The following is a 16,273-nucleotide window of genomic DNA, read 5'->3' as shown; positions in this document are numbered from 1 at the left end:
AAAAAATAAAAAAAATAAAAAATAAAAATAAAAAAAAAGATTTATTTATTTGAGTGACAGAGAAATTGATCTGTCTTCCATCTGCTGGTTCATTCCCCAAATGGCCAGGCCAGGAGCCTGGGATTCCATCCAGGACTCCCACAGCGGTGGCAGGGGCCCAAGCACCTGGATCATCCACCGCTTTCCCAGGTGCATTAGCAGGGAGCTGGATCAGAAGCAAGCAGCCATGACCTCTGATATGGGTGCTGGCATTGCAAGTGGTGATTTAACCTGCTGCACCACACGCCAGCCCCTTTTGAAAATGTTTTTCTTTATTCCGTTGAGAGAAAGAGTTCCCCCATCTATTGTCTCGGTCCCCAAATGCAGGAACCCAAGGACTTGAGCCCTCACCACTGCCTCCCAGGGCCTGCATGAGCAGGGAGCTGTCTGGAGTTAGGAGCTGAGCCAGGTACTCTGATGGGGGACATGGAGTCAACCACAAGGCCAAATGCCCACACCGTTGTTTGTGTGTGTGCTAGGACAGCCCAAGTCTACCATCACTAAGCAAGGTCATAGTAAGGGGGGATTCTAGAGGGCAAGGAAGATACATTTCCCACATACAAATACAGATTTGGGAGCTGTTGTCTGAAACCATATTCATGGGGAAAGAAGAACCTCCTTCCCCTGCAGTGTGAATAAGGTAAACATCCTTTGCTTAGATAAGGCTAACCCGCTTCAAAGTTGCCCTCGGGTAGGGAAGGGGAAACAAACAGTTGAGAGAAAGTGAGATTGGAATACAGAAACTTCACCCTCTCTGACTTTGTCTCAGGTGGGTTCAGAACCTGGAAACTGTCTCCCAGGCTCTGACGAAGGGAGACGGGGCGGCTGTGCCGGCGTCCCAGGAGAGCAGCTCACTTGAGTGAGGCTCGGAATTTAGAGCAGGCTTGATCCTTGACTGTCCCTGCACCTCTGAAGATCTTGATGATTTAATTAAGCCCCTGAATTCTGTGGATCGGAGAGGACTGCCGCAAGAATCGTTGCTTCCCCCAGAACCCTCTCGGCCAGGGTTACTCCGTTACTTTTCTGTATTGTTTTCTGTTCATTGCCGCCGGAAGCACAGAGCTCTGTTCTCATTCACTCACTCAACACGTTTTATTGTCTTTATCTAGAGCACTTGGGATGTGGAAGGATCCACACATGGACCCTGCCCGGGGCTTAGAGAGTTAAAGTCACCAATGGGTCAAGTGCAAAGGAGAGCTCCGGGTGGCGTTGTCTGGGGGTCGCGGCAGAAGAAGAAGACGGGGTTTGCGGGTGAGGTGGGCAGGAACACCCTGCAGACAGGGAGGAGCCTGGAGAGCTGCTGTCCTAAGTCAGCTGGTGTCCTAAGCGATGCCCGGCGGGCTGGAAGGTCGGGTCAGTCACCTTTGGCTGCAGGAGGAACACAGCAGGCTTTGGGATCCTCACTTGGAGACTGTCCCAGCCGAGAGCTGAGGGCTCGTCCATCACCAGCCCTGTCCTCAGGCTCCCCTATCTTGCACACACTAGCCGGTGGCAATGTTAAAATCATTCGGCGAGGTGCCTTACCTCGGTCCTCTGAAGTCCCGCGCTCTAAAAGGTTGTGCAGGGCACATCTTGTATCAGTGGGACTAGAACTTGCAGCCAGAGCTGCGGGTTCCAGGTTCTGTACTCACTGGTCTGACCTGAGTGACTTAGCTGATTTGGAGTCTGCAGACTGTGTGGCCTTGGGCTACACTTTGTCTCGTTAAATCGCTTGAGAAAGGGGGGAGAACACAGGGGTGGAGGAGAAGACAGGGCCCCTTCTCTGGAGGCCGTCAGGGCGCAGCCCCTGGGGAGGGGCGTCCTGGCCCTGCGTGTCTAAACGGAATGGAGCAGGCACTCCAGAAACCACAGTGTCATCCTGTTAGGTTCAAAGATTTGGGGCAAGGGTGGCTTCCTCGTGGGGCAAACAGGATGGCTGTCAGAGGATCCCTTGTGTAAGGCAGAGTAGCTGCGGGCCCTAGGATGCCGGGTTGCTTGGATCAGGCCTCGCAAGCACCCACTTCCCTCCAGCTCTCTTGAGCCTCTTGTCTCGGTGCGATCTCTGTGCTGGTCTCGGAACTTTGGTAGTTCCTACCACAGCAGAGGCAAGGAGTGACTTCTGCTCCATCGGGGCTTCCTCCTAGTCAGCATCGAGGACTCCTTGGATACAGAAGAAGCAAAAAGCTCCAGACCACGCCCTCGGCATTCCTTCCACTTTCCATAGGTGGCTTGTTGCAGTGTAGACACTGGGACGCAGTGTGGAGGCGCAGGGAGCCTCGCCTGAGGTGGCTTCGTTGCTAGCCGCGGACACTGGACGTCCGCTGAGAGACCCCGTCCTTTCCTGCCAGGAGTGCGTCAGGAGGCATTCCTTACAGCGCTTTCTTGTTTCCTGCTGGACTTTCACATGCACTGTTTAATGTTTGCTTATTTTCATCTGACTTGAAAGAGCCAGAGAGAAAGAAAAAGAGTTCCTCCATTCATTGGTTCATGCCCCGAATGCCCTCCACAAGCAGGTTTAAGCCAAGTGCTTAGAGTTCCGTCCACATCGCCCACGTGGGAGGCAGGAGCCCAGGCATTTGAGCCTCATCTGCTGCCTCCCAGGGTGAATTAGCAGGAAGCTGGATCAAAATCAGGAGGCAGGACTCGAACCAGGCACTCCAGTCTATAGAACGTGGGCAAAACAAGCAGCAGCCACCCCTTTCATGTATGTTTGGCTTGCAAAATCCAATAAACCGGTTAGCTGAAGCTCAGGTTTGTGGACAGCCGGCTGGGAAATCCAGGAGCCAAGAGTTCATCATTGGCCTTGTTTGCACTGCACAGTGTGACTACTAGAGATGAAAGTACGATTGGAGGGGCTGGCGCTGTGGTGTAGCAGGTGAAGTCACCACCTGCAGCACCAGCATCCCATATGGGCACCGGTTCGAGTCCTGGCTGTTCCACTTCTAATCCAGCTCTCTGCTATGGCCTGGGAAAGCAGTGGAGGATGGCCCAAGTGCTTGGGCCCCTGCACCCACATGGGAGACCTGGAAGAAGCTCCTGGCTCCTGGCTTCAGATTGGCACAGCTGCGGCCATTGTGGCCATTTGGGGAGTGAAACAGCGGATGGAAGACCTCTCTCTCTCTCCCCCTGCCTTTGCCTCTCTATAACTCTGCCTTTCAAGTAAATAAATAAAAATAAATCTTTTAAAAAAGAAGTATGATTGGACAATGACACAGAAAGCCTGGGAATTCTGTGTTAAAAACTATTCTCTGAAAGTCACATTTCTTAGAGGTAGGAATTGGCATTTTGAACATAAAACTGGGCACTAGTTCTGAGTCTGTGAAATTAGTCACGCTTGGAGTTTTTGAGAGTTGCGTTTCTGAAGCAGGCCCCCCTCCTCTCCCAGAACAACTTCATCCTTTCCCTTGAACTCGGTGCCACTGACACACGGGTGCTAAGTCTGCCCTCGAGCCAGGCCCGAAGTCCACCTGGTGAGCATGATCATGGGGCTGAGGCTCAGTCCCAGACCAGGTAACCTGCTCCCCCCCAGGCACATGGTGTGCCCTGCAGCTGACCGACTTCCCCGCCCCGTCGGTGGGCACGTCCAGCCACTGCCCCCGCTCGCGTCACCAGCTCCCCGGGCCATGCCCTCTGCCGTGTCTCGCGGCCGTCATCTCTGGTACTCACTGCGGTAACCACCTTCGAGCCTTGGACTCCGGTCTCCGCACAGCCACAGAGAAATCTGCAGATGCGGCTCTCATGATCCACTCCCCTTTGAGCTTCATCACCCTCTTCATCCTCTAAGTGAAACGGTCCTGCAGCACCTGATCAGTCTTCACTCTTGAGTTTACTCGGTCCCACTGGGTCTCTCTCCCCCCGGCTGGAACGCTCTCCTGCCTGCTTGCCCTTCAAGGCTTCCGTAGATCCCTTTCAGGAAGCCCTCCCCGGTCCGGTCGCCACCGCGGCTCGAGCCCTCCTGGCCTGGCCTTGCTGCCGAGTTTCAGCCTCCAGCGGCGCCCGGCTCTCTTCTCTGTTCATCTGCTGCACTTCTCTGCCGATTCGTAGGCATCTTTAAGGGGTGCCCATGTCCCGCCCCGCAGCCCCTGCCTTCCACTAAACAGGCTTTTAAATGCGGCTTGGAGAACCAGACTTAGAGGCGATGTTGGAGATCAGGGGAAGCCGCCGATGGACGGAGCAGGCGCCCAGTTGCTCCCGGGAGTCTAGGTTAACGAGCTAACGGAAGGTTGCAAACGTGTCTAGGAGTTCCAGGCGGGGTCGTGATTCTAGCTTGATGGCTGTGTCCCTTTCCAGGACATGGAAAGTAGAGGCGCCTCCACATACTGGGAACAAGTGTGGGACACTAGCAGTTATCTGTAACACTTCGTCAAGCTCTCGGGCTTTACGTTTGTAGAGGACGGAGGCTCCATCAAGCCCTTACATTTCTCAGAAACCAGCGTTTGGGCTCCTTGCAGTTCTGGCTGGGCGCTGGGAATACTGGAAAGGCAGAGCGGGAGACACCATCCCGCGCAGCCTTCCCTCCCACAGTAGTGTCTGCTGTCCCTGCCGTCTCCCTTACCCACGAGATGACGCTGCTGGCAAGTGATTCGTGCTGGAGTGCAGGAGTAAGATGGCTCTCTCTTGTCAAATTTCTAATTGGTTTTAGTGCCTCTTAGAAAGTGGACAGACGGGCCAGGCCCTCTCACCAAAGCCAATGTCCGGGCCTGGCCTTTCTTTCCTTCCCCCTGAAGAGCCAGTCCCGCCCTACTGAGGTTCGCTGTGTGTCCACATCGCAAGGACTTTGTCGTACCCTTGCCTGCGCTAGATTTTAGGCTGCCAATTTCCTTCTTTTTAACCTGCAAACTTTTATAAAAAATAAGCATTCGTTTTCTAAATTCGCTTTCCATTGTAACCTTCTGATGGTAGCAACTATATCTTGAGCCGGCGCCGTGGCTCAATAGGCTAATCCTCCACCTTGCGGCGCCGGCACACCGGGTTCTAGTCCCGGTCGGGGTGCCGGATTCTGTCCCGGTTGCCCCTCTTCCAGGCCAGCTCTCTGCTATGGCCAGGGAGTGCAGTGGAGGATGGCCCAGGTGCTTGGGCCCTGCACCCCATGGGAGACCAGGAAAAGCACCTGGCTCCTGGCTCCTGCCATCGGATCAGCGCGGTGCGCTGGCTGCAGCGGCGGCCATTGGAGGGTGAACCAACGGCAAAGGAAGACATTTCTCTCTGTCTCTCTCTCTCACTGTCCACTCTGCCTGTCAAAAAAAAAAAAAAAAAAAAAAAAAAACTATATCTTAATTGCTTAGTAAGCTAGACGTTCAAGTTCAAACAAAACCAATGGGGAAAAGGCTCCCTGTAGAATAGTCTGTATTTATAAAGACCCAGGCACCTTACGTTCTGCTACCTTCTCTTGAAAGCTCTCTGTTAAGGAATTTTCAAGTATATATGAAAGTGGAAAGATAATGTACTGAACCAGTTCCGGGTTTTTAAGTCAGTTTTTGATATGTGGGTTGTTTTTTTTAACTCCAAATAAAGAGATGTCTTCAAGTCACTCTGTCAATTTCCAGCTCAAAAGTAAATGGTGGTTCGTCTTCTTGGGATTCTTTAGACTTAGGGATTTATCTTTTAAAAAAGTACTTAGGTCCCTGACAGCCCATGGGAGCCCCACATTGAGTTTCTAGCTCCTGGCTTCAGCCTGGCCCAGTCACAGCCTCTGCGGGCATTTGGGGAGTGAACTATTGGAAGAGTGATCTGTACAATAGTTATTTTAAACAATGACTTTTTAAAAAAAGATTTATTTGAAAGTCTGTGTTACACAGAGGAGAGGCAGAGAGAGAGAGAGAGAGAGAGAGAGAGATCTTCCATCCACTGGTTCATTCCCAAATTGGCTGTCACGGCTGGAGCTGTGCTGATTTGAAGCCAGGAGTCAGGAGCTTCTTCTAGGTCTCCCACGTGGGTGCAGGGGCCCAAGGACTTCAGTCATTCTCTGCCGCATCCCAAAGCCATTAGCAAGGAGCTGGATCAGAAGCGGAGCAGGCGGGACTTGAACCAGCGCCCATATGGGATGCCGGCACTGCAGGTGGCAGCTTAGCCTGCTGATCCACAGCCCCAGCCCCTGTATTTTCAACAAGTCCACATTAGCTAGGACCTGCTGGCTGCCAGGCATCGCTCCCGGCCCTGTCACTCCATCAGTGAAGAGTGAAACCCCTGCCCTCATGGAGCTCAGTGTAGTCAGTTGGCTGACAGATAGGCAGAATGTGTGGTGTGGCAGATGTTTGGTGCTCCTGAGAAACTCAGGAAGGAAGGAGGGGCGTCCTGGAGGGGAGTGGCTGCAGCTCAAAACAGGAAGTCAGAGAGCCACTGAGAGAAGGAGACAGCTGATGACTGTGATGGGGAGAAGGGGCCCTGAGGGCTGCGGGCTGGAACAGAGTAACTGGAGGGGAGCAGGAGGTGACGTCAGAGGCAGTGAGGGCGGGGTGGGGCGGGCCCCGTAGACCAGTGGAGAAACTTGGGCCACCGGAGGCCAGGAGCCGGCGACGGCGCGCCCTGACCTGGGTACGGATGGGGTCACTCTGGCTTCTGTGTTGAGAAGAGCTGTGCGCAAGGCAAATGCACAGACAAGGAGGCCTGCCAGGTGACCACCGCCACCGTCCTGGCCGGAGACGACGACTCGGAGCAGGAGAGGGAACAGACTCTGGGTCCATTCTGGCGCAGGACACATCAGATGTGGAGGGTGAGAGAAGGATCGAGACTGACTCCCAGGATTTTGGCCTAAGCAGCTGGAAGGGCGCACCTGCCATCAGCAGAGAGGAGGGGGAGCTGGTGTGGTCCATGATCTGCCAGGGTAAGTTGGACATTCCTGCGATTCTTTGGCAGGTGGGTGTTTATGGGGAGTGCTTGGGGCTGAAGACAGAAATTTGTAACGCATCAGTGTGTAGTTTTTAAATTTTTAGAATTTTGTTTATTTGAAAAGCAGAGGGAAAGAGAAATATAGACAGATCACTCTTCCAACAGTTCACTCCCCAAATGCCCGCAAAGGCTGCGACTGGGCCAGGCTGAAGCCAGGAGCTAGAAACTCAATGTGGGGCTCCCATGTGGCTGACAGGGACCTAAGTGCTTGAGCCATCCCCTGCTGCCTCCTGGGGTGTGCATTAGCAGGCAGCTGGAACCAGCGGCAGAGCCAGGACTCAAATGCAGGCACTGCGTGGTGGGCGGCAGGCGTCCCAGTGGCATCGGAACTGCTGCGCCAATGCCCACCCTTCCGTTTTGCTGCTGGAGTCAGGAGACTCACAGATGGCTAGAACCCAGGCTCCTAACATGGCCATCTCTCTCACATACAATAATCTGGCCTCGGGCGGTTTATTCCAGGGTCAAAGATAGTTCAATTCACCATGCTAACAAAAGAAGAAAACAATATGATAATATGAATAGATGAGAAAAGGTATTTGATTTTTTTTTAAATTGAAAGACTTTCTTTTTTATTTATTTATTTGACAGGTAGAGTTATAGACAGTGAGAGAGAGAGAAAGAGAGAAAGGTCTTCCTTCCGTTGGTTCACCCCCCAAATGGCCACTACGGCTGGCGTTGTGCCAGCCCAAAGCCAGGAGCCAGGTGCTTCCTCCTGGTCTCCCATGTGGGTGCAGGGCCCAAGCACTTGGGCCATCCTCCACTACCTTCCTGGGCCACAGCAGAGAGCTGGACTGGAAGAGGAGCAACCGGGATTAGAACCTGGGATGCCAACGCCGCAGGCGGAGGATTAGCCAAGTGAGCCATGGCACCGGCCTCAAGGTATTTGATTTTTAAAATACCTAGTTATTAATTTTTTAAATTAGCAAACCAGTGGCAGAAGGGAAGCCCCCCCCCTTTTTTTATTTCTTTATTTGAAAGCAGAGTATCGGATGGGAGAGAGACAAAAAGAGAGAGGATCTTCCATCCCCTGGTTCACTCCCAAATAGCCACAGGATGGGGCTAGGCCAGGCCAGAGCCAGGAGCCTGGGACTCCCTTTGTCCATGCTAATACCTTGGCCTTGGCGACTAGGGTGCCCCTTTGCCAAGGTTCTTCACCAGGAGTAGGAAGAAGTGCACACCCTTAGGACAGCCCCCAGGGGGCACCCTCTGCAAGCTGCGGGCCCAGCTGTGCCCTTGGCGTTGACCCCAGCCTTGCGAATTCAGAAACTCAATGTTGCCGGATCATCCCGTGATAACTGGACTCCGGGGCGTTGAGTCGCACAGCTCACAGTCTAGGAGGCTCACTTCTCATCTAAAATGTCAATCCGCCTATCTCAAATGGAAGCTACAACTTTCTAGCACTTGAACTACCCGTGACCCCTTTTCAAACCACCCCCTAACAACATGACTGGAAAGCCAGATTGGTAACCGAGTCTGACAGATTAAGCAAACTCAGAGCTGGCGGACACAAGAGGCCTGGCTTTCAATCCCGGTCCTGCCGTTGACTTTGATCTTGGGCCTTTCAAAGCCTTTCTGAAGCTCTCCGCTCTCAGGTAAGCCTGCCTGCGGCATACAGCGGCCAGGACGAATAAGTACAGAAGCACTCGGGTAATCAGAAAACGTTTTTCACACTTAAGGAAATCGCCAAAGCACAGGAGACGGTTTTCCAGGCTGTGCCGTTGGCTGTCTGGCCGCGGTCTCCGCTCACCTGAGAACCACCTCTCACAGCCTTGGGTGCGTGAGCAGCTCCAGGCTCCTGTTCTCCCTCTGAGTCCCTGTGAGTGCGCACACACGTGCAGTCTGTGTCGATTAGGAATCAGTCACTGTTCACAGGCTGCACTAGGGCCTGGCTGCTTCCAGGGAGCCCTGAGAGTCGGCGTGCATTTATTTATTTTCATTTTATTTGAGAGGCAGAGAGACAGAGCTCTTTCATCTGCTGGTTCAGTCCCCAAATGCCCACAACAGTTGGGACTGGGCCAGGCAGTCCTGTGCCAAGAGCCAGGAATTCAATCCAGGTCTCCCCCGTGTGTAGTAGGGACCCAAACGCTCAAGCCATCATCTGCTGCCTCCCACGTTGCACATTAGCAGGAAGCTGGACTGGAAGTAGGGTGACCTGGACTTGAACCAGGCACTCCAATATGGGATCTGGGTGTCCCCAAGGAGCAACTTAACCATGACACCAAATGCCCACCCTGAAAACTGGCACTTCTAACAAGTACCCAAGTCGTGCGGATCTAGGGACCAGATCGCTCTTTGAGAATCAGTGATCTAGTTCAAATGATAGTGGTCTATGCTGCTACTAAGAAACCAATCCGCAGGGCCAGCACTGTGGCATAGTGAGTAAAGCCGCTGCCTGCAGTGCCAACATCCCATATGGGCACTGGTTCGAGTCCTGGCTGCTCCACTTCGGACCCAGCTCTCTGCAACAGAAGATGTCCCAAGTGCTTGGGCCCCTGCACCCACAAGGGAAACCTGGAAGAAGCTCCTGGCTCCTGGCTTTGGATCAGCGCAGCTCCAGCCGTTGTGGCCATTTGAGGAGTGAACCAGTGGATGGAAGACCTCTCTCTCTGCCTCTCTGTAACTCTGCTTTTCAAATAAATAAATAAAGCTTAAAGAAAGAAAGAAAAGAAAGCAGTCTGCTGCTTCCCTCGCTTCTCCTGCCTTACTTTCCCACAGGGTCAGCACATGTGCACCTGTCCCTGTCCCACGTGAGTTGGAGTAGAGGCTGTTCGCACTCAGATCTCAGCTTTAGGGATTTGCCTGGCTGTTGTCCCTAGTTGCATAGATCCTCGTCTCTCTCTGGTTTTATCACTAAGTCTTAGCCAAGAATTCAGGATTTCGACCATTTGTTTAAACATGCAACGCCAGTTGGCCACATTTGCCGCACTGGCATGAACGGAAGTGGGGGGGGGGCGGTGCTTACTGAACATCACCCCCTGGAAGAAAAGGCACCTGGTGGCTGGCTGCCCTGACCGAGAGCCCTCGGAGGGCTGTGTCCTGTGGTTGTTTAGGCCCCCGTGCCCAGGCTCCGCCCTAAGGACCCTGTGCACAAACATTCGATGCACACAGCACCACAGTGAGCCCCTGTTCTACACCTGAGCGACCTCCCCCGACTCAGAGCTTCAAGCAGGAGAGGCAGATCTGGGCCAGGCGGTTTGCCAGCCAAGCCTGGGCACCCAGCCACCAGGTTATGCCACCCGATACCGCACCCCGCGCCGGAGAAGTGTGCTCTGCATCTGAAAGACTACAAGGGTGCTTCAGAAGGTTCCTGGGCGAGTAAAGGAAGGCTAAGTTTATTTTGGTGCAAAAATTTCAAAATCCACGGTTTCCTCATAGCTTGCATCTCACACTTCTTGACGTGCCCTCGTGTCTCCCACTTCATCGGGAAAGCCGACAGGGGCAGCCGGGTTCGGCCTTCTTCCTCTTCCCACCTGTGAACCGCGCCTTCCCGGCTGCCCCACCCGTTTCCCCTCTCAAGGTCGTCCCTTCCCCCACGGCTCTGCTCCCACCTCTTCCCGTTTTCTCTGCACTCATCACTTACTCAGGCTTTCAGCGGCCTCTCCTTACCTCGCTCAAGCATGGGACTGCCTGGGGGGCCCAGTATTCACTTTCAGCTCCTGTTCATTATTCTCTCTGCCTCTTCAAACAGTCCTTTTTTTTTTCTTTTGAGATTTATTTATTGGGGCCGGTGCTGTGGCACAGCAGGTAAAGCCACCATCTGCAGTGCCGGCATCCCATATGGGTGCCAGGTTGAGTCCTGGCTGCTCCACTTCTGATCCAGCTCTCTGCTATGGCCTGGGAAAGCAGTGGAAGATTGCCCAAGTCCTTGGGCCCCTGCACCCACATGGGAGACCCGGAAGAAGCTCCTGGCTCCTGGCTGTGGATTGGCGCAGCTCTTGCTGTTGCAGCCAACTGGGAAATGAACCAGCGGATGGAAGACCTCTCTCTCTCTCTCTGTCTGCTTCTCTCTGTGTAACTCTGACTTTCAAATAAATAAATTAGCCTTTTTTTAAAAAAAGATTTATTTATTTACTTGAGAGGCAGAGCTACAAATACACAGAGAAGAGACAGAGAGAGAGAGAGGTCCTCCATCCACTGGTTCACTCCCCAAATGGCTGCAACGGCCGGAACAGGGCTGATCCAAAGCCAGCAGCCAGGAGCCTCCCTGGGCCCCCAACGTGGGCGCAGGGGCCCAAACACTCAGGCCATCCTCCACTGCCCTCCAGGCCACCAGAAACTGCATCGGAAGTGGAGCAGCCGGGATCTGAACCACCGCCCACTTGGGATGCCGTGGCCCGCAGCGCCATGGCACCGGCCCCCAGCCCTCACTTCCTACCCTCCCTTCCCATTCTCATCAGGGTCCCGGCTGGTTCCCTCTCTCATGCTGGGCTGCCTCCACCACTACCTTGCAGTGGCTGATGCTTCAGGTCTTACTTCCTGCAATTACGTGCCTGTTTGCCTTTGGCTTCTTGGGCTTGCCTCTGCCCTCAGCACTGACCAGCCATCCCTGGGGGAGGCCGTCTTAGGAAGGAAACTCTAGAGTGTCCGGCATCTTAGACTGGCCCGGGGGGAGGGGCGGTACCCCTGCACTACCTGTGGCTTCTCTACTGTCTGTCCGTCTATCTTCCCACTAGTCTCACCTGAGGAAAAACTATCTTTCTATCGCCAGCTCCTCGTACAGCCTGCTGCAGAAGACACGCAACAATTATCTGTTGACCAAACCACCCGAAGCGCTTGGCTTCACGGATGTTCAAGCCACTTCTGCAGATGTGTATAGCAGTTTTCAACAGTGTTACACTCAGGGAAGGCAGCTAGCCAGAGAGCGGGCTGGATAAGACTTTCTGAAGGTGTTAGCATCGGAGCTGGAAACAGTGTCATTCCAGAGGCAGGGCAGGGAGACCAGGCCTAACGTTCATCTCCTGGGCCAGACCCTGGAGGGCAGCGAGCGGGAGGGACTTTGCTGAAATGTCAAGTTTACATGAGGGAAGAGAAGATTCAACTAACAACACAGGTAGGGAAGGTAGGTGGGGAGGCCTGGAGATGAAGCCAGGAGGCTCTGGCACCGTCCCCTGGGCAAGCGGCAGGCACGGCTGAGCACTGAGCCCAGCGATCCTATCCGAGCTGGGTCAGAAGCAGGGCGCACCGGAGCGGGGAGCAGCCCAGTGGGACGCTCTCAGAAGTCTCATGCAGGTGGCAGCACGGGGACTGTCAGGAAATAGCTGTAGGTGCCGGCGCTGTGGCGGAGTGGGTAAAGCCGCCGCCTGCGACCCCAGATGGGCGCCAGTTTCAGTCCCGGCTGCTCCACTTCCGATCCAGCTCCCCGCGAATGCACCTAGAAAGCAGCAGAGGACGGCCCAGGGCTGGGCCCTGCACCAGCGGGAGACCCAGATGGAGCTCTAGGCTCCTGGTGTCAGCCTGCACCAGCCTCAGCCATTGCAGCCATGTGGGGTGAGAACCAGTGGACTGAAACGCTCTCTCGCTTGCGCGCGCGCTCTCTCTCTCTCTCTCTCTCTCCATCATCCTTTCACATAAGTAAATCTAAAAAATTTAAAAAGGGGCCAGTGTTGTGGCACGGAGGGTGAAGCCGCAGCCTATGACAACAGCATCCCATATGGGTACCAGCTCAAGTCCGGCTGCTTTACTTCTGGTCCAGCTCCCTGCTAATGCACCTGGGCAGATGGCCCCAGTGCTTGGGCCCCCGCACCCATGGGAGACCCAGAGGAAGCTCCTGTTTGCGGCCATCTGGGGAGTGAACCAGTGGATGAAAGAGCTCTCTCTCTCTCTCTAACTCTGCCTTTCAAACAAATAGGTAAATGTTTAAAAAAATAAAAAGCTGCACCTTAGACTGATGCTTTTTTTAAAAAAAAGATTTATTTATTTATTTGAAAGGCAGAGTTACAGAGAGAGAGAGAGGTCTTCCATCCGCTGGTTCACTCCCCAATTGGCCACAACGGCCAGAGCTGTGCTGATCTGAAGCCAGGAGCCAGGAGCTTCCTCCAGGTCTCCCATGCAGGTGCAGGGGCCCAAGGACCTGGGCCATTCTCTACTTCTTTTCCAGGCCACAGCAGAGAGCTGGATTGGAAGTGGAGCAGCCGGGACTCGAACTGGTGCCCACATGGGATGCCGGTACTGCAGACAGCGGCTCCACCTGCTACACCACAGCACCGGCCCCCTGATACTGCTTTAGACTGAATAACATGTAACTGGGTGTGACTGAGAAATACGGGACGGAAGGCAGCGTTGTAAACCCAGGTGATCAGAACAGTTCCATTACCCCCGACAGGCGGAGCTCCCTGGACCCAGCACCGGCCCAGCCAAGTCTTCCGTCTGAAAGACGACTCACAGACAACATAGTTTCTCAGCCACTCCCACAGGCGCACTGTCTGGTCATGAGCGAGGAAGTATTTATTAATGACACCTTGACATGGACACGCGTGTTCTGGCTGCCAGGAAGCTTTCGTAACGGGGAGGGAGGGCGAGCTGACACTGAAAGGGGAACGGGGCGCTGGGGGCCGGCGGGCGCGGTCATCTGAACAGGCGGAACTTCTTCAGGACCTGGCTCACCTCCTCCTTGGGGTAGGGCCGGAGCGCCAGGCAGGTGGCCGTGTTCTCCGGCTGCTCCAGCCACAGCACGTGGTCGATGTTCCTCTGCCGCAGGGTCTCCGCCAGCTCCTGCAGGGCGGGCTCGTCTGAGGCCTGCGGGGGCACAGCACGGACACACACACAGAGGGCATGTAGGGAGGGTCCAAAGGCAAACGAAACCCCTGGACTGCAAACGGAAGAACTTGTCAAAGGAGCTGTGGAGGAAGCTGTGTCCCTTGGTTTGCCGCTCATTCTCTACAGCACCTCAGAGAGCTCACGCAGCCGCCTAGGACGCCAGCATCCCATTCGGGCACGGGTTCGAGTCCTGGCTGCTCCCTGCTACTGCGCCTGAGAAAGCAGCAGAGGATGGCCCGAGTGCCCGAGTCCCTGCCCCCGTGGGACACCCAGATGGATGCCAGGCTCCTGCCTTTGGTCTGGCCCAGCCCCTGCTCTTGGGTCATCTGGGGAGTGAACCAGAACATGGAAGAGTGACCTCTCTGTCTCTCCCCATCTCTAACTCTGCCTTTCAAAATGACTCTTTTCTTAATAATAAAAAAAGCAATTATGTTCCATAAGTTGTCCAGCCTCTCGTGGCTGGTGCCCGTAAAACAACCTCTAGTCTTTCAGCCTGCTCCGACTTTGAGAAAGATTTCTAAAGTCACAAGTACCCTCTTCCTCCCTCTCCCACCCAATTCAGCCTGGAGAGGTTTTTCTTCCGCTGGGATAGCTCCCGCGCGTTAACAAAAGGGAACGCAAACTGGTCTCTAACATCCTTCCTTCCACACGTGGCTCTGGGTCATCCTGACCACCCGTTCCAGGTGTTCCCTAAGGAAATAGCAAAACCATTACTCAAAAAATCGGCAGTTTGTCGCCTACGCGGGCAGAAGCCACAGGATAACTACGGGCTTCTCCCCAGCCAGGGAATGCGGGGACCACGGCTTTATCTAGGGAGTGTCTTGGGCACAGCCACCCGGGATGGGTTCCCAGCAGCTACGCGGGACAAGGAGCCCAGCGGGCCTCTAGCACCTCGGTAAGTAGTGGCTGAGCCGCCATCTGCCTCCCTCTGCAACAGGGGGATAGCACATCCCAGGGGTAATGAGGATTCGGCGATGCGGGCTTGGACCCAGCACGGGGCAGCGCACCGAGTGCAGTCTACAGTAGCACAGGGCAAGCACCCACAGTCGCAGCTGACTGGGCACTGCCGTCTCCTTTGCTGGCCTCACGGCCACAGCACCACCTGTTTGTGCAGCAGTGGCCCGAAGGCTGTTTCTTTAGTCATGGCTAACAACCTGCATCTGGAACCCAAGGGAATCCAAACTCTGTAGGCTTCGGGTGGCTACAAAAGGGGGGATCTGAACCACAGGACAAGGCTGTTCCTTTAAAAAAAATAGTCACAAAACCCAAACGGAGAGGGAACTGGTCTCCCTCCCAGCAGCGGTCTTCTTGACAGAAAGGGAGTTCTGTGTCCACCAGGGAGTCCTGAAGGGGCTCCTCCGCCCGCCACTCGGAGTCCTGGTCTCTTCTACATTTTTCCCGCATTACAAAATACGCGCTTGATTAGAAAATTTAAAAATACAGAGCAGCCTTAGGAAAAACTGAAATCCTACCACCTACTCCTTAATACTTAAAAATCCGTACTTTGGACTCAAAACGCAATCATCCTGTATACAGAGCATCATTCAAGCGGCAGCCAGTGGCGGGCACGCTTTCACGCCACTAACTGTGCTTAAAAACAGCATGAATCAACAGCACAGAGTCATCAATCCCGAGAATTGGAAACTTAGTAAGTTCCACTTTTTAAGCCAATATGAAGTGCTAGGAATACCCTTGCGCAAAGCTCTCTGGGTACCGCTGATCACCGTCCCAGGATATACAGTGTTTGCAGCAGGGGCAGTGACTGAAGACAGTGAGAGAGCTGTTCGGAAGTCTGCAAGAAGACCCCACGGCCCTAGCTAAAGTGCACGAATTTACACCCCAGATATTTCTGAAGTTTGGTTCCGTGTATACGAGGGTCTTTATTTACCTTCAAATAATTTGGCGTCACATCCGCCTAATGGCTTTGGTTTGACCTCACTCTGCATTGCTTCCTTGGCAATGAGGAGCCCTGGGCCCTTATCCCTTTGGGGTTGGTACTGCGCGGTGGCATCAGGTGTGGGCACGTGCACGGTGCAAAGGCGGGGACAAGCCCCGCCACTCTCCCGCCCGCACAGGGGATGCGGCGGCCACCGGGTTCCGGTGACACCAGGGAGTGCGGAGACGCCTTAGTAACGTGTCCAAGGTCCACCGCTCGCGCAGTCAGGCCCGGCGCCCCGAAAGCTCAGCTCCCCACAACCCCTTCCCAAACATAAAAGAAGGACGCCCTCCCTCCGCAGGCCACGCCCGCCCCGCGACGCTTCGCTTCCCCACCCAAAGCCACACCCACTTCCGGCCTCCGCAACCTCAGCGTCTCTGCCCCCCACCCCACCCCGCCGCGGCGCCTCACCTCGAGCACCACCTTGCGCATGCGCCCCAGCTCCCGGAGGTAGGCGGCTGTGTGCGGGTGGTCGCGGTGAACGTGCAAAGCCGCGGTGGCTGCGTGGCAAGCTTGTGCTACCAGTGCTCCTGCCGGCCAGGAGAGCGGAGCCTGCGACAGATCCTTTCGTAACACCAAGTACTGTACTAGGACCTGCGGCTCCGCCCCTGAGGACGCCATCTTCCTAATCGACCGAAAGACCGGATCCAGTCTCCGGTGCATGCTGGGATTAGG

General features: G+C 54.6%; 1 protein-coding gene and 1 long non-coding RNA gene across 2 annotated transcripts; one reads left to right on the top strand and one right to left on the bottom strand.

The window, feature by feature from the left end:
• The first annotated feature begins 6,458 nt into the window (after positions 1-6,458).
• Positions 6,459-14,099, top strand: LOC149128173 (uncharacterized). The gene is made up of 2 exons (XR_016229546.1): positions 6,459-6,841; positions 13,229-14,099. It is a non-coding gene; the product is annotated as an uncharacterized LOC149128173 (long non-coding RNA).
• Positions 13,300-16,270, bottom strand: PTRHD1 (peptidyl-tRNA hydrolase domain containing 1). Its single transcript, XM_002710067.6, has 2 exons — positions 16,010-16,270; positions 13,300-13,641 (listed from the first exon to the last, which is right to left on the bottom strand). The coding sequence occupies exons 1-2, from the start codon at positions 16,259-16,261 to the stop codon at positions 13,471-13,473; spliced, it is 423 nt and encodes a 140-aa protein (XP_002710113.1). The 5' UTR covers positions 16,262-16,270; the 3' UTR covers positions 13,300-13,470.
• Between the last annotated feature and the right edge of the window lie 3 nt (positions 16,271-16,273).

Source organism: Oryctolagus cuniculus, chromosome 2 (genome assembly GCF_051225735.1).
Source record: "Oryctolagus cuniculus isolate XC-2025 breed Fujian yellow rabbit chromosome 2, ASM5122573v1, whole genome shotgun sequence".
NCBI lineage: Eukaryota > Metazoa > Chordata > Mammalia > Lagomorpha > Leporidae > Oryctolagus > Oryctolagus cuniculus.
The sequence above is the reverse complement of the archived record's forward strand: the minus strand, read 5'-3'. Positions and strand labels throughout refer to the sequence as shown.